The 22,745-nt window shown below is 41.9% G+C and overlaps 1 protein-coding gene across 7 annotated transcripts in view; it reads right to left on the bottom strand.

Annotated features, from left to right (window-relative positions):
* Nucleotides 1-22,745, bottom strand: part of LOC143037431 (rotatin-like) — a 463,326-nt gene that overhangs the window by 14,798 nt on the left and 425,783 nt on the right. For all 7 annotated transcript variants that reach the window (XM_076205620.1, XM_076205622.1, XM_076205623.1 and 4 more), the window contains one exon: nucleotides 20,724-20,977. In XM_076205620.1, the coding sequence (XP_076061735.1) occupies nucleotides 20,724-20,977 (254 nt within the window). The remainder of the gene's footprint in view (nucleotides 1-20,723; nucleotides 20,978-22,745) is intronic.

Raw genomic sequence — 22,745 nt, 5'->3', positions numbered from 1 at the left:
GTGCCTTACCTGCTCTCATCTTTTTAATAACTGCTTTCACCTCATTTTCCCTTATTTCTCCTCCATTTTCCTCATTCATCACTGTCATTTTCTTAACACTTCCCACTCCCACTATCCTTCCCCTGCTATCCTACTTCACATTTAGCAATTTCCTAAAATACTCTGCCCATCTTACTCTTACTACCCTCTTTTCCATCATCATCTATCTGCACCTATTATCTTTTCTTCTCTATTTTGCCTCCTCTTCCTCTCTTAATTTCTTTCCAAAACATCTTTTTATTACTTTCAAAATTTTCTGTCATACTACCCCATTTCACATCTGCTCTCCTCTTTGCCTCCTTTACCTTGTGCTTTACTTCTCTTCTCTTTTCTTTGTACCTCTCATATGACTCTCTCATCCTATTTTGTAAGCAATCTGTGAAAGCTCACTTCTTCTCTTCTACAATTTCTTTGCTTCATCTTCTCACCACTCACTACCCTTCCATCTATTTCCTCCTATCCTTCTTGTTCCACACACCAACTTTGCACACCTTGTGATTCCCTCCTTGAAACATTCCTATTCCTCCTCCACTCCTTGTTCTATTCTATCCTTCACTCCCTTCCATTCCTCTCTCAGCTTCTTCTTGTACTTCTCCTCCTTTTCTTTCTCATTTAAGCAGTTTACTCTAAGATGGATGGATGGGGTAAAAGGGGCATTACAAAAGAGAGGAATGTCTGTTGAGGAAGGACGGTATAGGACAGAAGATAGGGGTGAATGGAGGAGTTGTCTATGGATGATGCTGTGATGCATGAGGGGGTGGGGGATGGGGGTGAGGGAGTATTTATGAAAAATGAATTGACGCAGCCCAAAGGGATTTCTTCCTGGCTTTTCCTTTTCTGCATGAGGGGACGGAGAGGGGGGGTCGCCGAATTAATGAAGCGGCCTTGCTGTGAATGTGCTGTGTCTTGTGACACTGCTTCAGACCCAGGGCAGTGGACAGGATGCAGGGATGACCCGTCATCCAGGAGGTGCCAAGATGTGGGGGAGGGAAGAGAGTGGAGGGAAGTGGAGTATGTAGGGGGTGGAATGGGTGGGAGTGGTTTCTATGCCTTTTTCTTTTTTGCTACCTCCCATGTAAGGGGGGGAAAAAGCCTTTGGTATATGTATGTATGTACTCTAAGCAACTCCCTAACTTTTGTCCTTTCCTGCTTACTCCATCTATCCTCCACTCTCAACTTACCTTCCACCAAAAAATGATCTGATATTCCCCCACTCTCTCCCCTTAGAACATGTACATCCTTAACTCTTCCCACTATACTCCTGATGACCACTACATAGTCCATTAATGCTCTATCTACCACCCTTCCATCCACCACCCTCTCCCATGTGTACTTATGCTTGACTTTCTCCCTAAACCCAGTATTTGCTATCATCAGCTCTCTTTCTAGACACATCTCCATCATCAACTCTCAACTATGATTTTTTCCTGGAACTCCACACTTCCCAACCACTCCATGTATTGGTTCATTTCCTACCCTAGCATTGAGAAATCCAAAAACCACTACGATGACATTTCTACCTAAACCCTCTATGTACTCATTTATATCTATCCAAAAAGCCTCCCTTTCCTCTACACTCTTCTCACTACCAGGCCCATATGTACTTACAATATCCCACATCTCCCTTCCCAGTTTCACTTTCATCCACATTAACCATGAAGAAATCTTCCATTCCAAAACATATTTACCTATTTCTTCACTTACTAGTATAGCCATCCCTTCTCTCCCTCATCCTCTCTTCACTCCTGACACCCTCCCAATTCCATTTGCAAACTCAAACTCTTCCCTCACTTTCAACTTAGCTTCACTCAATGACAACACATTCATCTTTCTTCTCACATACATACTGCCTATCTCTTCCCTTTTACTCTTATCTGTGCCACATCCATGCACATTAAAAGACCCAAACAATAGGGTTCTGGCTGGCTTTTTAATGTCCCCTTTAGGATCACAGAGAGTATGATGCCTAGTCCTATCTCCATCCCATTTTTGTTGCCTTTTACAACTCAAGTGGGAACATTTGGTGGCAGTGTTCTTCTCCACTACAGGGTTTGGCAAAAAAAGGAAATGAATATTCAGAGAAGTGGTACAGGACAGTATTAAGAGTGGAGGGACAGCATTATGAAGGGACAGTTACAGTATAATAAAGTATCATCACTTCTCTATGAATAGTGATTTCCTCTATCACAGACAAAATTATGTGTGGCTCTGGTTCATAGGGAGGCCCCATATAGACCTTAAAGTATCAGCTGCACTCTACTAAGCAGCTTTTAATCTTTAAAACTGGGCCAAAACAAAAACAGACTATCATGGAGTTATAAAATGAGAAATGAAGTAATTACAAAAACAAAGTAGGAAAAGGATTTGGGAACCTTGATTAGGGGTGATCTATCACTGGAAAATCATGTAAAAAGTATAATGGGAGACATACATACATACATACATACAAGACAGAGGACAAAAATAAAAATGAAGAACTGAAAAAGGAGGGTAAAGAGCAATTACAGGTAGTGACTGGAAAAATGAAAGAGTCAATTAAAGAAACAGATCTCATTGAAATAAAAAAGATCAATAGAAATAAGAACAGGAAAACAAAAACAAAAAAATCTTTTAGAGAAGTAGTACAAAAGCAGATGGAGGAAAATACAAAAGAAACAGTTATGAAAGTAATTAAAGAAAAGGAAAACTGGGTGAGATACAGTTGACAAAGCTAAGAGCATTGTGGTCCATGGTATCCAGGAAAAACATATGTATAAATACATACATACATATACCAAGGCCTTTTCCCCCTTTCAAGGGAGGTAGCCAAAAAGAAAAAGGCATAAAATCATTCCCACCCATTCCATCCCTAAATACACTCCACTCCCCTCCACCCTCCCTCTTATCTTAACACCTCCTGGATGATGGGTCATCCCTGCACCTTGTCCACTGCCCTGGGTCAGAGGCAGTGTTGCAAGTCACAGCACATCCACAGCAAGGCCGCTTCATTAAATCGGCGACCCCCCCTCTCCGTCCCCCCATGCATAAAAGGAGAAGACGGGGAGAAATCCCTTCGGGCTGCATCAAATTTTTCTCACACATACTACCTCACCCCCCATCCTCCCACCCATTACACCTTATGCATTACAACATCATCCATATACAATCATTCTCCATTCACCCGTCTTCTGTCCTCTCCTGTCCTACCTCAACAGACATTCCCATCTTCCCCAAAGCCCCTTCACCCCCATCCATCCATCTCATCCTAGGACGTCCCCTCATGTTCACTCCCTCCACATCTGCCTTCCATACCTCTTTTACTAGTCTTTCTTCACTCATTCTTTCAATGTGTCCAAACCATCCTAATACTCTTTCATCAACCCTATCTCCCAACTCCCTTTCCACCCCTGTTCTCCTCCTCATTTCTCACGCTATCTAGCCTAGTAACCCCCATCATACTTCTCAGACACCTCATCTCAAACACATTCAAACTCCTTCTCTCTTCCTCTCTTATGTTCCATGTTTCTGCCCCATACAGTGCTGTTGGCACAATCCTTCCTTCACAGATTGGAAAGAGGTGATCAGTGGAGTACCGCAAGGATCTGTACTGGCACCAATAATGTTTGCTATCTATATGAATGACATGGACGAAGACGTGAATTGTTACATGAGCTTCTTTGCTGACGACGCCAAACTGTTAAGGAAAGTAGAAACTGATAAGGACTGTGAAGCACTGCAAGAAGACCTGAATAGGGTATGGAACTGGAGTCAGAAATGGGAAGTAGACTTTAATACTAAGAAGTGTAGCATAATGGAGTTTGGAAAAAGCAAAAACAGAATATCAGGAAAATATACAATTGGAACCAAGGAAGTAAAGAAAGTAGGATCCAAAAAAGATTAGGGAGTAATTATCACAAACAACTTGTCCTATGATAAACAGATTAACAAAATTTTCGGGGAGAATTACAACTTGCTAAGATCAATAAAAGTGACATTTGCATAATTGGACGAAGACATGATAAAAAAAAATATTGGTTACATTGATAAGGCCTAGACTAGAGTATGCGGCGACATTGTGGTCACCCCAGTACCAAAAAGAATATAAAGAAAATAGAAAGAATCCAAAGAGCAGCTACAAAAATGGCACCTACACTTGCAAACCTATCATACGAGGAAAGATTGGCTAAACTGGAGTTACCGACACTGGAGCAAAGAAGAGAGATGACCTATTGACCATCTACAGAATCATGAAAGGCACAGAGATTCTTGATAGAGAGGACTTACTTTACTGGGACAAGAGAAACACAAGAGGACATGGAAAGAAAATAAAAAAAACATAGCTATAGAAGAGAACTGAAGAAAAAAAATTTCCACATAAAGTTTTGGACACTTGGAACAAACTGGATAATGAAATAGTAAGCGCAAAAACCATTCATGAGTTTAAAGGAAACTAGACACTGCGAGATACAATGGCGGGACACCACGAACATAGCTTCCCATCCCGCAAAATACAACTAGGTAAATACACAGTCTCCTCTTAGCATCCATTCCCAAATGTCTATTCCTCATTACACTTTTTAATCCACAGAGGCATTTACTCACTTCTCTCAATCTACATTCTACCTCCTCCACTCCACCTTTTCCTGCCACATTTCCACCCAAGTATCTAAAACTATCCACTTCCTCCAGTTGCTCTTCCTTTATGCTCACTTCCAGTCTGCTGCCCTTTTCACCCCTTGTACATCTCATCACCTTACTTTTACCCACATTTATCTTCAGCTTTCTTCTATCACACACTCTCCCAAACTCTGTCACCAACTTCCTCAATCCTTCCTCCGATCCTGCCATAAGCGCAGTGTCGTCCGCAAACAACAGTTGGCTCACCTCCCACTTTTCTCCATTTTCTTTAACCATCTCCAATCCCTGACCCACCACCCTTCCAATTACCTCTCGCACCACCCCATCCATGTACAAGTTGAACAGCCAGGGCAACATAATGCATCCCTGACGAAGTCCCACCTTTACCTCAAACCACTCACTCTCTCCATTTCTAATACTGACACATGCTCTACTACTCTTGTAAAAACTCTTGACAGCTCCTAGAAGCTTTCCTCCTATCCCGTATATCCGCAAAACCTCCCACAGTGCCTTCCTGTCTACTCTGTTGTAAGCCTTTTCCAGATCCATAAAGGCCCAAAAAACATCCTTCCCTTTTCCTATAGCTTTCTTACATATCTGTCTTACCACAAAGATCTGATCTACACAACCTCTACCTGTCCGAAATCCACTGTTCCTCACCAATTACTCCCACTGTTCCTCTCCTAATCCTCTCAATCAAGATCCTCCCATAAGCATTCCCAACTACACTTAACAAGCTAATCCCTCTGAAACTACTACACTCACACTTGTCCCCTTTTCCCTTGTAAAGTGGAACTATACAGGCACTCCTCCAGTCCTCTGGCACTCTACCCTCTCTCCAGCAAACATTAAATAACCTCACCATTCAGTCCACCATCACTGTACCTCCTTTTTTTAGACATTCTGCATGGCATCCATCCAGACCAGGTGCCTTACCTGCTTTCATCATCTTAACAACTGCCTTCACTTCATCCTCCCTTATTTCTCCTCCATTTTCCTCACTCATCACGGTCATTTTCTTAGCATTTCCCACTGCAACTATCTTTCCCTCCCTATCCTCCTTCACATTTAGCAACTCCCTAAAATATTCTGCCCATCTTCCCCTTACTGCCTTCTCTTCCATTATCATCTCTCCATCTGCACCTTTTACCTTTTCTTCTCTACTTGATTTGCCTCCTCTTCCTCTCTTAATTTCTTTCTGAAAAATCGTTTTATTACTTTCACATCTGCTCTCCTCTTTGCCTCCTTTACCTTGTGCTTTACTTCTCTTTTCTTTTCTTTGTACGTCTCATATGACTCCCTTGTCCTATTTTGTAACCAATCTGTGAAAGCTAACTTCTTCTCTTCTACAACCTTCTTTGTTTCCTCATCCCACCATTCACTACCCTTCCTTCTATTTCCTCCTGTCCTTCTTGTTCCACACACCATCTTTGCACACTTTGTGACTCCCTCCTTGAACTATCCCCATTCCTCCTCCACTCCTAGCTCTACTCTATCCTTCACTCCCTCCCACTCCTCTCTCAGCTTCTTCTTGTACTCCCTCTCGTTTTCCTTTTCCTTTAAAGAGTTCACTCTAAGCACCTCCCTACCTTTTGTCCTTTTCCTCTTTCTCCATCTATCCTCCACTCTCAAATTACCTTCCACCATAAAATGATATGATATTCCCCCACCCTCTCCCCTTAGCACATGTACATCCTTAATGCTCTATCTACCACCCTTCCATCCACTACCCTCTCCCATGTGTACTTGTGCTTGACTTTCTTCCAAAACACTGTATTTGCTATCATCAACTCTCTAGACACATCTCCACCATCAACTCTCCACTACGATTCTTTCCTGGAACTCCACATTTCCCAACCACTCCATCAATTGGTTCATTTCCTACCCTAGCATTAAGGTCTCCCAGTACTATTACATTGACATTTCTCCCTAATCCCTATATGCACTCATTTAAATCTATCCAAAAAGCCTCCCTTTCTTCTACACTCTTCTCACTACCAGGCCCATATGCATTTACAAAAACCCACATTTCCATTCCCAGTTTCACCTTCATCCACACTATGTATAAATACCAGAGAGAAAAGGAGGAGAAGGAAATAGCTAAGGAAATTCTAAAAGAAATACAGGACGAAGGGCAAACTTTTGATAAGGAAATTGATGAGATCCACAGGATAGGCAAATATTCAAAAGATAAACAACATAGACCTCTGAAAATAAAACTAAGAACTCACATGATAGCCGTGGAGGTATTTTATCAAAAGTGGTTAAATTGGCAAACAGCAAAAAATTCAAACATAAAAAAGGAAATGAGTGATGAGGAAAAGGAGAAAGACAAAGCTCTCAGAATTGAAGCCAATGATAGAAATGAGAAAAGAACAGAGACCGAAAAAATCCATTTTTTTTTTTTTTTTTTTTTTTGGAGAGTACTGGACTTGAGACTGAAAAAATGGTACATCAAAAAAATGGAAACTTAAACCAAAAAAGAGAAGAAAATATGAAACTAAAAGTGGCATACACAAATATCGATGGCATGATCTCTGGAATTAATTAACTAAATGACTATCTAGAAATAGAGAAACCTGACATTATGGGAATTGTGGAGACAAAACTGAAAGGACCTCTATCAACAAGTATAGTGGGACAAGGTCTATACAACCACTGGGCAAAAAATAGAACAGACAAGCAGGGAGGAGGTGTCATGATATTGACCAAAAAGGGTCTAAATGTGACAAAGATTAATGAAGGCAAAGGTAATGTAGAATTAATTATGATTAAAATTGTAAACAAAAAGATGAAAAGCAGAAAATTTGTAGCAGTGTATGTACCACCAAAAACACAGGCTTGGTCTGATAGCGATCATTCTAAATTACTGGAAGACACAATGAATGTGCTAAACGAGTTACTGAAAGAGGGTGGTAACATAGTAATCATGGGCGATTTTAATGCAAAGGATATAATCTGGGAAGAAATGATAGTAAAAGGGGGAGAAGAACTTTGGAGCAACATTCTACTGGATATGACCATCGAATACACCTTAACACAATGGGTTAAGGAAAATACTAGATATAGAAACAATGAGGAACCATCAAAACTAGACTTAATATTAACTTCTGAACCAGATATTGTGAACAAAATGGAGTATAAAACACCAATTGGAAAGAGTGACCATATACTAATAGAGTTTGAATTAAAAGAACAAAATAATGTAGGTAGGAATGATAAACATAGAGAAGGAAGATTAATGTACAACAAAACGGATTTTGTAAAACTAAGAAAAACAAAACGGATTTTGTAAAACTAAGAAAAAATTTCCAAAACACAAACTGGGATAAATTCTCCAAAGAGGAAACAAAGATGGAATACAAATGGAACATATTCAAGGAAAAGTACAGGGAAGGGATTGATAAATATGTACCAAAGAAGAAGCAAAAAGAGATTTATATAAAGTGTTAGTATAACAAAAGCGGCAGTGAGGCTAAAGACAGAAGAGACAAAGCCTGGAAAAGATGGAAAAAGAGACAGAACAACATCCAAATGGCAAACATATAAAAAACTTAGGAACGAGTATATGAATATACACAGGAAAGAAAAAAGAAATTATGAAAAAGATATTATAGACAAATGTAAGGATCAACCTAAACTCTTTTACAGATCTATAAAGACAAGTTAAAGGATAAATACAAAATAGTAAAACTGTGCGAAGGAGATAAAGAATATATAGATGACAGAAATGGCAGAAGTTATGATCAGACATTTCAGGTCTGTTTTTAAAATTGAGAGCTCACAAATTTGAGAAGATGGACAACAAGAAAGATCCCCTAAAATGAAAGGAATAAAGGTAACACAGAAAGAAATACATATATCAATGGCTTTTTCCCCCTTACAAGGGAGGTAGCCAAAAAGGAAAAGGCATAAAAACCATTCCCGCCCACTCCATCCCTAATACACTCCACTCCCCTCCACCCTCCCTCTTATCTTGGCACCTCCTGGATGACGGGCCATCCCAGCATCTTGTCCACTGCCCTGGGTCAGAGGCAGTGTCGCAAGACACAGCATATCCACAGCAAGGCCGCTTCATTAAATCGGCGACCCCCCCTCTCCATCCCCTCATGCAGAAAAGGAGAAGACAGGGAGAAATCCCTTCAGGCAGCGTCAAATTTTTCTCACACATACTACTTCACCCCCCATCCCCCCACCCATTCCACCTCATGCATCAGAAAGAAATAAGAGACCAAATAAAAAAAACCCTAGATGTTAGGAAATTGCATGGACTGGATGGAATTGCAAATTGGATACTGAAAGAGTGTATAGACGAACTGACAGATAAATTATACAAGATAATAGACTTTTCACTCAAAGAAGGAAAGGTACTGCAAGATTGGAAAGATGCAAACATAATACCAATATATAAAGGAGGAAACAAAGAAGATCCTACAAACTTCAGACCCTTACAAGCACAGTAGCAAAAATATGCAAAAAAGTTATCAGAAACAAATGGACAAAACACTTGGAAAAAAATAAAATAGTAAACCCAAAACAATTTGGCTTTAGAAGTGGAAGATTGTGTACCACAAACTTAATATGCTTTTACTCAAGATTACATACATACATATACCAAGGCTTCTTCCCCCTTACAATGGGGGTAGCAAAAAAGGAAAAGGCATAAAATCATTCCCACCCATTCCATCCCTGAATACACTCCACACCCCTCCACCCTCCCTCCCATCTTAGCACCTCCTGGATGACTGGTCATCCCTGCACCTTGTCCACTGCCCTGGGTCAGAAGCAGTGTCGCATGACACAGCACATCCACAGCAAGGCCGCTTCATTAAAATCAGCGACCCCCCCTCTCCGTCCCCCCATTGCATAAAAGGAGAAGACGGGGAGAAATCCCTTCGGGCTGCGTCAAATTTTGCTCACACATACTACCTCACCCCCCATCCACCCATTCCACCTCATGCATCACATCATCATCCATATACAACCATTCTCCATTCACCCCTGTCTTCTGTCCTCTCCCATCCTTCCTCAAAAGACATTCCCATCTTCCCCAAAGCCCCCTTCACCCCATCCATCCACCTCATCCTAGGACATCCCCTCATGTTCATTCCCTCCACATCTGCCTTCCATACATCTTTTACCAGTCTTTCTTCACTCATTCTTTCAATGTGTCCAAACCATCCTAATACTCTTTCATCAACCCTATCTCCCAACTCCCTTTCCACCACTGTTCTCCTCTCACCTCTTCATTTCTCACTCTATCTAGCCTAGTAACCCCCATCATACTTCTCAGACACCTCATCTCAAACACATTCAAACTCCTTCTCTCTTATGTTCCATGCTTCTGCTCCATACAGTGCTGTTGGCACAATCACTCCTACATATAGTCTCCTCTTAGCATCCATTCCCAAATGTCTATTCCTCATTACACTCTTTAATCCACCAAGGTATTTACTCGCTTCTCTCAATCTACATTCTACCTCCACCTTCACTCCACCTTTTCCTGCCACATTTCCACCCAAGTATCTAAAACTATCCACTTCCTCCAGTCGCTCTCCCTTAATGTTCACTTCCAGTCTACTGCCACTTTCACCCCTTGCACATCTCATCACCTTACTTTTACCCACATTTATCTTCAGCTTTCTTCTATCACATACTCTCCCAAACTCTGTCACCAACTTTCTCAATCCCTCCTCCGATCCTGCCACAAGCACAGTGTCGTCTGCAAACAACAGCTGGCTCACCTCCCACTTTTCTCCATTTTCTTTAACCATCTCCAATCCCTGACCCACTACCCTTGCATTTACCTCTCGCACTACCCCATCCATGTATAAGTTGAACAGCCAGGGCGACATAATGCATCCTTGGCGAAGTCCCACCTTTACCTTGAACAACTCACTCTCTCCATTTCTAATCCTGACACAAGCTCTACTACTCTCATAAAAACTCTTGACAGCTCCCAGTAGCTTTCCTCCTATCCCGTATATCTGCATAACCTCCCACAGTGCCTTTCTGTCTACCCTATCATATGCCTTTTCCAGATCCATAAAAGCCCAAAAAACATCCTTCCCTTTCCTATAGCTTTCTCACATATCTGTCTTACCACAAAGATCTGATCTACACAACTGTACCTGTCCTAAATCCACTGTTCCTCACCAATTACTCCCTCTCTTCCTCTCCTAATCCTCTCAATCAAGATCCTCCCATAAGCCTTCCCAACTACACTTAACAAGCTAATCCCTCTGAAACTACTACATTCACACTTGTCCCCTTTTCCCTTGTAAAGCGGAACTATACAGGCACTCCTCCAGTCCTCCAGCACTCTACCCTCTCTCCAGCAAACATTAAATAACCTCACCATCCAGTCCACCATCACTGTACCTCCTTTTTTTAGGCATTCTGCATGGCATCCATCCAGACCAGGTGCCTTACCTGCTTTCATCATCTTAACAACTGCCTTCACTTCATCCTTCCTTATTTCTCCTCCATTTTCCTCACTCATCACCCTCATTTTCTTAGCATTTCCCACTGCAGTTATCTTTCCCTCCCTATCCTCCTTCACATTTAGCAACTCCCTAAAATATTCTGTCCATCTTCCCCTCACTGCCTTCTCTTCCATTATCATCTCTCCATCTGCACCTTTTACCTTTTCTTCTCTGCTTGATTCACCTCCTCTTCCTCTCTTAATTTCTTTCCAAAACATCGTTTTATTACTTTCAAAATTTTCTGTCATACTCTTACCTCATTTCACATCTACTCTCCTCTTTGCCTCCTTTACCTTTTGCTTTACTTCTCTTTTCTTTTCTCTGTACCTCTCACATGACTCCCTCATCCTATTTTGTAACCAAAATGTGAAGTCTCGCTTCTTCTCTTCTACAACCTTCTTTGTTTCCTCATCCCACCATTCACTACCCTTCCTTCTACTTCCTCCTGTCCTTGTTCCACACACCATCTTTGCACACTTTGTGACTCCCTTCTTGAACCATCCCCATTCCTCCTCCACACCTAGCTCTACTCTATCCTTCACTCCCTCCCACTCCTCCTTCAGCTTCTTCTTGTACTCCTTCTCCTTTTCCTTTAAAGAGTTCACTCTAAGCACCTCCCTACCTTTTGTCCTTTTCCTCTTTCTCCATCTATCCTCCACTCTCAACTTACCTTCCACCAGAAAATGATCTGATATTCCCCCACCCTCTCCCCTTAGCACATGTACATCCTTAACTCTTCCTATCATAATCCTATTTACCACTACATAATCCATTAACGCTCTATCTACCACCCTTCCCTCCACCACCCTCTCCCATGTCTACGTATGCTTGACTTTCTTCCGAAACATTGTATTTGCTATCATCAACTCTTTTTCTAGACACATTTCCACCATCAACTCTCCACTACGATTCTTTCCTGGAACTCCACATTTCCCAACCACTCCATCAATTGGACCATTTCCTACCCTAGCATTCAGGTCTCCCAGTACTATTACATTGACATTTCTCCCTAAATCCTCTATGCACTCATTTAATTCTATCCAAAAGGCCTCCCTTTCTTCTACATTCTTCTCACTGTCAGGCCCATATGCACTTACAAAGACCCACATCTCCTTTCCCAGTTTCACCTTCATCCACATTATCCTTGAGGAAACCTCCTTCCACTCCACTACATGTTTACCTATCTCTTCACTTACTAGAATAGCCACTCTTTCCCTCCCTTGCCCTCTCTTCACTCCTGATAACCTCCCACTTACACTCACCCTTCCCTTTCAACTTAGTTTCACTCAAAGCCAACACATCCATCTTTCATCTCACAAACATACTACCTATCTCCTCCCTTTTACTCTCATCTGTACCACATCCACACCCTATTATGCCTTTGCTTTTTCTTTTAGGAATGTCCCCTGTGGGGCTACAAGGAGAAGGATGCCTAGTCCCAATCCCCATCCCTTTCTTCTCGCCTCTTACGATCCAAGTGGGAATACTTGGTGGCAGTATTCTTTTCCCCCACCACAGAAAAGAATACTCAGAGAAATGGTACAGGACAGCAACAAGGGGTTGGGGGACAGCATAACGGAGGGACAGTAGTAGTATAAAAGTGTCATCATTTCTCTATGAACAGAGTTTTCCTCTATCATAGATAAAATGATGTGTGGCTCTGGTCCGTAGGGGCACCTCATATAGACCCTAAAGTATCGACTGCATGGTACTTTGCCACAATAACAAGCATTCAATACCCCAGATAATACAAGAAAGAGATGGCTTGGCAGATTGCGCCTTCTTGGACTTGGAGAAGGCATTTGATAAAGTACCACATAAAAACATTAATAATAATATTGAAATAATAGGAGAAATACAAGGTAAGCTACTGGAATGGATGAAGGATTTCTTAAATGGGAGAAAAATGGGAATGGTACTTAGAGACAAATATTCAAACAGGGAAGATGCGAAGAGTAGCATCCTGCAAGCCTCTGTATTGGCTCCTTTAATGTTTGCCATATATATAAATGATATGGATTAGGGAGTGAATTGTTACATGAACTTCTTTGCTGATGTTTGCCATATATATAAATGATATGGATGAGGGAGTGAATTGTTACATGAACTTCTTTGCTGATGATGCCAAGTTACTCAAGAGAGTAAGCACAGAAGAAGATTACAGATCACTACAAGAAGACCTGGACAAAATATGGGAATGGAGTCAGAGATGTGAAATGAACTTCAACATTAAGAAATGTAGCATAATGGAATTTGGAAAAAGCAAAAATAGAATATCGGGTCAATATAAAATTGGAAACAAAGAAGTAAAAAAATCTGATTCAGAAAGGGACCTGGCAGTGATCATCTCAAGTGACTTGACACCTGATAAACATGTCAATAAATTATTTGGAGAGATTTTTAACTTATTAAGATCAATGAAAGTGGCCTTCGACTACATGGATGAAGAAATGATAAAGAAAATAGTGGTTACACTAATAAGACCTTAACTAGAGTATGCTGCAACACTATGGGCACCTAGCACAAAAAAGAACATAAGAAAATTAGAAAGAATCCAAAGAGCAGCGACAAAAATGGCACCTACACCATCAAATTTGACATACGAACAAAGATTGGAAAAATTACATCTGTCAACACTGGAACAGAGAAGAGAAAGAGGTGATTTGTTGACCATTTACAGAATTATGAAAGGGATGGAAATTCTCGATAGATGACTTATTAAAATGGGACAGAAGAGAAACAAGAGGACACGAAAAGAAGCTAAAGAAGGACAGTTACAGAAGAGACCTGAAAAATAATAGCTTCCCACATAGAGTGATTGATGTCTGGAACAAACTAAATGGAGAAACAGTGAGTGCCAAAACCATACACGATTTTAAGAATAAACTGGATGCGGAGAGTTACGAGAACGGGTCACTAAGAGCATAGCTCTTGTCCCATAAAATACAACTAGGTACAACTAGTTAAATACCAAGGGCTTTTTTCCTCTTACAAGGGAGGTAGCCAAAGTCAAAGGCATAAACCCACTCCCACCCATTTCATCCCCACATACTCCACTCCCATTCACCATCCTGAGGACAATGGAAATAAGCTTACAAGCTTTTTTGTGTTATCCTTGGCATTTGTAATTATTATTTCGAACTATGTGTTCTTTTCAGTATCTGCATACATACATATACCAAGGCTTTTTCCCCCTTACAAGGGAGGTAGCCGAAAAGGCATAAAATCATTCCCACCCATTCCATCCCTGAATACACTCCACACCCCTCCACCCTCCCTCTTATCTTAGCACCTCCTGGATGACGGGTCATCCCTGCACCTTCATGTATATTGATTCAATGCCAAAATTGAAAAGAGAAGTAAAGCAAAAGGTAAAGGAGGCAAAGAGGAGAGCAGATGTGAAATGGGGTAGGAGTATGACAGAAAATTTTGAAAGTAAAAAAAAGATGTTTTGGAAAGAAATTAAGAGAGGAAGAGGAGGCGAATCAAGTAGGGAAGAAAAGGTAAAAGGTACAGATGGAGAGTTGATAATGGAAGAGATGGCAGTGAGGGAAAGATGGGCAGAATATTTTAGGGAGTTGCTGAATGTGAAGGAGGATAGGGAAGGAAAGATAGCTGCAGTGGGAAATACGAAGAAAATGAGAGTGATGAGTGAGGAGAATGGAGGAGAAATAAGGAAGGATGAGGTGAAGGCAGTTGTAAAGATGATGAAAGCAGGTAAGGCACCTGGTCTGGATGGATGTCATGCAGAATGTCTGAAAAAGGGAGGTTCAGTGATGGTGGACTGGTTGGCGAGATTATTTAATGTTTGCTGGAGAGAGGGTAGAGTACCGGAGGACTGGAGTAGTGCCTGTATAGTTCCTCTACAAGGGAAAAGGGGACAAGTGTGAATGTAGTAATTTCAGAGGGATTAGCCTGTTGAGTGTAGTAGGGAAGGCTTATGGGAGAATCTTAATTGAGAGGATTAGGAGAGGAACAGAAGGAGTAATTGGTGAGGAACAGTGTGGTTTTAGGACGGGTAGAGGTTGTGTAGATCAGATCTTTGTGGTAAGACAGATATGTGAGAAAGCTATAGGAAAGGGGAAGGATGTTTTTTGGGCTTTTATGGATCTGGAAAAGGCTTATGATAGGGTAGACAGAAAGGCACTGTGGGAGGTTATGCAGATTTATGGGATAGGAGGAAAGCTTTTGGGAGCTGTCAAGAGTTTTTATGTGAGTAGTAGAGCATGTGTTAGGATTGGAAATGGAGAGAGTGAGTGGTTTGAAGTAAAGGTGGGACTTCGTCAAGGATGCGTTATGTCGCCCTGGCTGTTCAACTTATACATGGATGGGGTGGTGCGAGAGGTGAATGCTAGGGTAGTGAGTCAGGGATTGGAGATGGTTAAAGAAAATGGAGAAAAGTGGGAGGTGAGCCAGCTGTTGTTTGCGGACGACACTGCGCTTGTGGCAGGGTCAGAGGAGGGATTGAGGAATCTGGTGGCAGAGTTTGGGAGAGTATGTGATAGAAGAAAGCTAAAGATAAATGTGGGTAAAAGTAAGGTGATGAGATGTACAAGGGGTGAAAGTGGCAGTAGACTGGAAGTGAACATTAAGGGAGAGCGACTGGAGGAAGTGGATAGTTTTAGATACTTGGGTGCAAGTGTAGCAGGAAAAGGTGGAGTGAAGGTGGAGGTAGAGTGTAGATTGAGAGAAGCGAGTAAATGCCTTGGTGGTTTAAAGAGTGTAATGAGAAATAGACATTTGGGAATGGATGCGAAGAGGAGACTGTATGAAGGAGTGATTGTGCCAACAGCACTGTATGGGGCAGAAACGTGGAACATAAGAGAAGAAGAGAGAAGGAGTTTGAATGTGTTTGAGATGAGAAGTATGGCGGGGGTTACTAGGCTAGATAGAGTGAGAAATGAGGAGGTGAGGAGGAGAACAGGGGTGAAAAAGGATTTGGGAGAGAGGGTTGATGAAAGAATATTAGGATGGTTTGGACACATGGAAAGAATGAGTGAAGAAAGACTAGTAAAAGAGGTATGGAAGGCAGATGTGGAGGGAGTGAACATGAGGGGACGTCCTAGGATGAGGTGGATGGATGGGGTGAAGGGGGCTTTGGGGAAGAGGGGAATGTCTGTTGAGGAAGGAAGGGAGAGGACGGAAGACAGAGGTGAGTGGAGAATGGTTGTATATGGATGATGTTGTGACTGCATGAGGAGAAATGGGCGGGGGGGTGGGGGGTGGGGTAGTATGTGTGAGTAAATTTTGACGCAGCCCGAAGGGATTTCTCCCCGTCCTCTCCTTATATGCAAAGGGGGACGGAGAGGGGGGGTCGCCGATTAAATGAAGCGGCCTTGCTGTGGATGTACTGTGTCTTGCGACACTGCTTCTGACCCAGGGCGGTGGGCGGGGTGCAGGGATGACCCGTCATCCAGGAGGTGCTCAGATGAGAGGAAGGGTGGGAGGGGTGTGGAGTGTATTTGGGGATGAAATGGGTGGGAGTGTTTTTATGCCTTTCCCTTTTTGGCTACCTCCCTTGGAAGGGGGAAAAAGCCTTGGTATATGTATGTATGTATTATATTATATTAAATATTACCCTTCTCAACCTCTTTTCTTGGCTCCTCCTAGACGACAGGTCATCCCTGCATCTTGCCCACTGCCCTGGGTCAGAAGCAGTGAAGCAAGACAGAACACATCCACAGCAAGGCCACTCATTTAATTGGTGATCCCCTCTCCATCCCCTCATACAGAAAAAGAGAAAACAGGGAGAGGTCCCTTCAGGCTGCATCAAATTATCATTCACACATACTCCCTAAGCCTCATCCCACAGCCACTACTTTCCATTCTCTACATCAAAAGATCACAACCAAACACTTACAAAGACTGACTGATTAAAATATGTTAGGAGGCACAGCTTTTCACAGAGATGTGTAAATTTATGGAAATAGCAGGCAAGGGAAACCTAACAATCTACAGCAACACTTCTCACCAACTGGACAAAAGAACACAAATACACAAATATTTCCCAGTTGGACATTCTTCCGGAATGCAAACTGGGAAATATTTTACAGGGAAGAAACAACAGTGGAAGAGAAATGGAATAGATTGATGGAAAACTACAATGAAGGGGTAAACAGGCATGTACCAAGACAAAAGCGAGAGAGAGAGTACATTAAATGTTGGTTCAACAAAAGATGCAGTGAGGCAAAAGACAGAAGGGACAAAGCTTGGAAAAAGTGGAGAAAAGACAAAAAACAAAGCAAATGGCAAATTTATGTTAACTATAGAAATGAGTATGTTAATGTGAGAAGAGAGGAGAAAAGGAACCATGAGAAGGATATTATAGACAAATGCAAAGAGCAACCCAAACTATTCTATCGGTATGTGAATGGTAAACTTAAAAACAAACAGGAATTGGTGAACCTATGCCAAGGAAACATAGAATACACAGAAGATTTAGAGATGGCCGAAGTCATGAACAATCACTTTAAATCTGTTTTCACCAGAGAGAAAATACCAAATTGTGACATAGATAAAAACAAGAAATCTCCCCTCATGAATGAGTTTACAGCATCACTAAAGGAAATATCAGAACATTTATCAAGGCTGGATGTCAGAAAATCACATGGCCCGGACGGTATTGCAAATTGGACTCTAAAGGAGTGCAAAGAAGAACTAACAGACAAAATACACATCTTAATAAACAGCTCACTCAAAGAAGGAAAGATACCCGAGGACTGGAAAAACGCTAACATTGTACCAATACACAAAGGAGGAAACAAAGAAGAACCCACCAACTATAGGCCAGTATCACTAACAAGCACCATAGCCAAAATTTGTGAGAAAATAATCAAGAATAGATGGGTAAAACATCTGGAAGACAATGACATATTAAACCCAAGACAATTCGGATTCAGACAAGGAAGATCATGCTCCACAAACTTAATATGCTTTTACTCAAGACTAATAGACATAGTGCAAGAAAGAAATGGATGGGCTGATTGTGCATTCCTAGACTTGCAAAAAGCCTTTGACAAAGTACCACACAGAAAACTACTAAAAAAACTGGAACACATAGGAGGAATACAGGGAAACCTACTAAAATGGATAGAGGACTTTCTGACTGGTAGAAAGATGAGAGTAGTGCTCAGAGAAAAATATTCAGACTGGAAAGAGGTGATCAGTGGAGTACCGCAAGGATCTGTGCTGGCACCAATAATGTTTGCTATCTATATGAATGACATGGATGAGGACGTGAACTGCTACATGAGCTTCTTTGCCGATGACGCCAAACTGCTAAGGAAAATAGAAACTGATGAGGACTGTGAAGCACTGCAAGAAGACCTAAATAGGGTATGGAACTGGAGTCAGAAATGGGAAGTGGACTTTAATACTAAGAAGTGTAGCATAATGGAGTTTGGAAAAAGCAAAAACAGAATATCAGGAAAATATACAATTGGAACCAAAGAAGTAAAGAAAGTAGGATCCGAAAAAGATTTGGGAGTAATTATCACGAACGACTTGTCCTATGATATACAGATTAACAAAATTGTCGGGGAGACTTACAACTTGCTAAGATCAATAAAAGTGGCGTTTACATACTTGGACGAAGACATGATGAAAAAAATATTGGTTACATTGATAAGGCCTAGATTAGAGTATGCAGCGACATTGTGGTCCCCCAGTACCAAAAAGAATATAAAGAAAATAGAAAGAATCCAAAGAGCAGCTACAAAAATGGCACCTGCACTTGCAAACCTATCATACGAGGAGAGATTGGCTAAACTGGAGTTACCGACACTGGAGCAAAGAAGAGAGAGAGGTGACCTATTGACCATCTACAGAATCATGAAAGGCACAGAGGTACTCGATAGAGAGAACTTACTTAACTGGGACAAAAGAAACACAAGAGGACATGGAAAGAAAATAAAAAAACATAGCTATAGAAGAGAACTGAAGAAAAACAGTTTTCCTCATAGAGTTTTGGACACTTGGAACGAACTGGACAATGGAATAGTATGCGCAAAAACCATTCATGAGTTTAAAAACAAACTAGACACTGCAAGATACAAAGGCGGGACAACACGAGCATAGCTCCCCTTCCCGCAAAATACAACTAGGTAAATACATACCTCATCTCTACATCAACAACACTCTAATACCACACACAAACACACCGAAAATTCTTGGTGTAACATACGATACATCCATGTCTTTCAAACAACACATCACAAGCATAAAAACAAATGCATACCTAGACTTAACCCCTTCGTTACCGACCCATTAACCTTACGTAAAATGTTTCAAACCGTCCCACAAATGGCTGGAGCCTTATATTTGTAAACACAGACACTTGCCACCATGTGGGTAGAAATAACCCAGAAACCGAGGCCTTGAGAGCCCTCAATACACACAGCTTATAACTGTGACACGTGCGTGTCACGGGGAGCACGCTCGGTTCCTGGCGGGTGCACTCAGCCATGACACGCAAGTGTCACAAAACACACATCTGGTACTCAAGGGGTTAACACACTTAAGTCAATCACTGGAACAACATTTGGACAAAACAAAGAAATTAATACAACAATATACAAACAATGCATATGCTCAGTGATGAATTATGCGAGTCCTGCATGGGCTCCTAATCTCACTGAGACACACCACAACACCCTTCAAATCATACAAAACAAAGCCCTAAAAACAATTACAGGCTGCACAAATACAACACCTACAGACCATTTACACCATGAAACAAAAGTCCTCAAAGTCAAGGACCACCTCGACATGAGAGGCACACAAACACTTTCCGCAGCCACCACAAACACATCACACCTGCTACACTACATAGCAGAACACCCACACACACCAAGAAACATTAAAACAACACCCAAAGACCTGTATCACACACAGATACTCTCTTCTCTTCCTCCACAACCACCAAATACCAGCCTCCGGAAACATATTCATAATCATATCACTCACCGCTCCATTAACACACTGAAAGACAACACATTGCTGCATGCCAGACCCCCTGATATCCACCCTTCTGAATCCTCTCTCCCACAAAAGGACAGAGTCCACCTGGCCAGACTGCGGTGCGGCCACCACCCAGCACTTCTTAGCTACCAGAAGAGGCTGGATGACCGCATTGCGAACAGCTGCCCAGGATGTAACACTTCACCCCATACCATACAACACATAATGGAAGACTGCATTATACACAATCATGCACGCAAACAACACAACATACACTCTATAAAGGATTTGTGGGAAAACCCAGTTTCGGCTGTGGCATTCCTTGGGGAGACGGGACTGCTTGGGCAGACAGTCTGGGGAACAACAACAACTACAACAACAACAACAGAGAGGAGAGAGAAAGAGAGGAAGAGAGAGAGAGAAGAGAGCGAAGGAGATGGAGAGAGACAGAAATTAAATTGTTGCATGTTACAAGTTTACCCATGCAGGACCAACGTATCCACTGGATGCTACCTCATCAGTACCTTTCCATGGCAGCTTAATTGTGGTTAGAGAGGTTGTTTATGAGAGACACTTAGAGAGTTAGTTTGTGTTCGAATGGTATCAATTACTAAATAATCATACCTTAACAATGCTTGTCCTACACTCTGCTGATCTTGAACAGTTTGTAAGAACTGCCAGGGATGTTAGAAACTGTTCATTGCTCAAATTAGTGTGATGCTGAGATCCACATGGCATGGCAGAACGTTGCCTAACTGAAAGTGTTTTCAGTTGATTAGTCACCAATTCTGCCAAGCAAATCATCAGTGGACGACTTGTCTTCTTACTACTTAATCCACATCCAGGTAGTGAGCTTGTTCTTGTTAAGAGTGCACATACTGCAAATTGAAGAGAAAAATCTATGAACTAAATAAAAATATTTGTACATACATACATATACCAAGATCTTTTTCCCCCTTACAAGGGAAGTAGCCAAAAACAAAGGCATAAATCTACTCCCACCCATTTCATTCCCACATACTCCTCCCATTTACCACTCCTCCCTCCCTCTTTTCTTGGCTCCTCTTGGATCCCTGCATCTCACCCATTGCCCTGGGTCAGAAGCAATGCAGCAAGACATGGTATATCCACAGCAAGGCCGCTTCATTTAACCAGCAACCCCCCTCTCCATCCCCTCATGCAGAAAAAAAGAAGATGGGGGAGAAATCCCTTTGGGCTGCATCAAAATATCATTCACACATACTCTCTCACCCCCCATGGGGAGAAATCCCTTTGGGCTGCATCAAAATATCATTCACACATACTCTCTCACCCCCCATGGGGAGAAATCCCTTTGGGCTGCATCAAAATATCATTCACACATACTCTCTCACCCCCCCATGGGGAGAAATCCCTTTGGGTTGCATCAAAATATCATTCACACATACTCTTTCACCCCCAATTCCCTACCCACTCCTTTCCATGCATTACAGCATCATCCATGCACAACCATTCTCCACTCACTCCTATCTTCTGTCTTCACCCTTCCTTCCTCAATAGATATTCCCCTCTTTCCAAATGCCCCTTTTACCCCATCCATCCATCTCATCCTTGGTCGCCCCCTCATGTTCACTCCTTCCACACTTCTTTTACTAGTCTTACTTCACTCATTCTTTCCATGTGTCCAAACCATTCCAATATTCTTTCATCACCCCTATCTCCCAACTCCCTTTCCATCCCAGCTCTCCTCCTCACCTCCTTGTTTCTCATTCTATCCTGCCTAGTAACCCCTACCATACTTCTCAGGCATTTCAACTCTTCCATGTTTCTGCCCCATACAGTGCTGTTGGCACAATCATCCTTTCATACAATCTCCTCTTAGCATCTATCCCCAAAAGTCTGTCTCCAATAAAAATAATACAATCACACTTTATATTACATTAAAGAAAAAACTACCATTTAAATGAACAAGGTTGCACTTTAGAATGATTGATTGATTGATATATGGAATTTTTGGCTTGAAGGCAAAGTGCCGGAGCCGGTAGGCCATTCAGCGCATATCTATCATATATGAATATATAAAATTTCAAGTAAAACAGTAAAAACAATAACCACTCACAAAAACACATCAAAACAAGATACACTCACAAGCAATCATATACACAATTTTACATACATACATACTTATACCAAGGCTTTTTCCCCCTTACAAGGGAGGTAGCCAAAAAGGAAAAGGCATAAAATCATTCCCACCCATTCCATCCCTGAATACACTCCACAACCCTCCACCCTCTCTCTTATCTTAGCACCTCCTGGATGACGGGTCATCCCTGCACCTTGTCCACTGCCCTGGGTCAGAAGCAGTGTTGCAAGACACAGCACATCCACAGCAAGGCCACTTCATTAAATCAGCAACCCTCCCTCTCCGTCCCCCCATGCATAAAAGGAGAAGACGGGGAGAAATCCCTTCAGGCTGCATCAAATTTTGCTCACACATACTACCTCACCCCCCATCCCCCGCCCATTCCACCTCATGCATTACAAACATCCTCCATATACAACCATTCTCCATTCACCCGTCTTCTGTCCTCTCCCGTCCTTCCTCAACAGACATTCCCCTCTTCCCCAAAGCCCCATTCACCCCATCCATCCACCTCATCCTAGGAC

This window comes from Oratosquilla oratoria, chromosome 22 (genome assembly GCF_046742065.1).
Source record: "Oratosquilla oratoria isolate Oo_2021 chromosome 22, ASM4674206v1, whole genome shotgun sequence".
NCBI classification, from domain to species: domain Eukaryota; kingdom Metazoa; phylum Arthropoda; class Malacostraca; order Stomatopoda; family Squillidae; genus Oratosquilla; species Oratosquilla oratoria.
The sequence above is the reverse complement of the archived record's forward strand: the minus strand, read 5'-3'. Positions and strand labels throughout refer to the sequence as shown.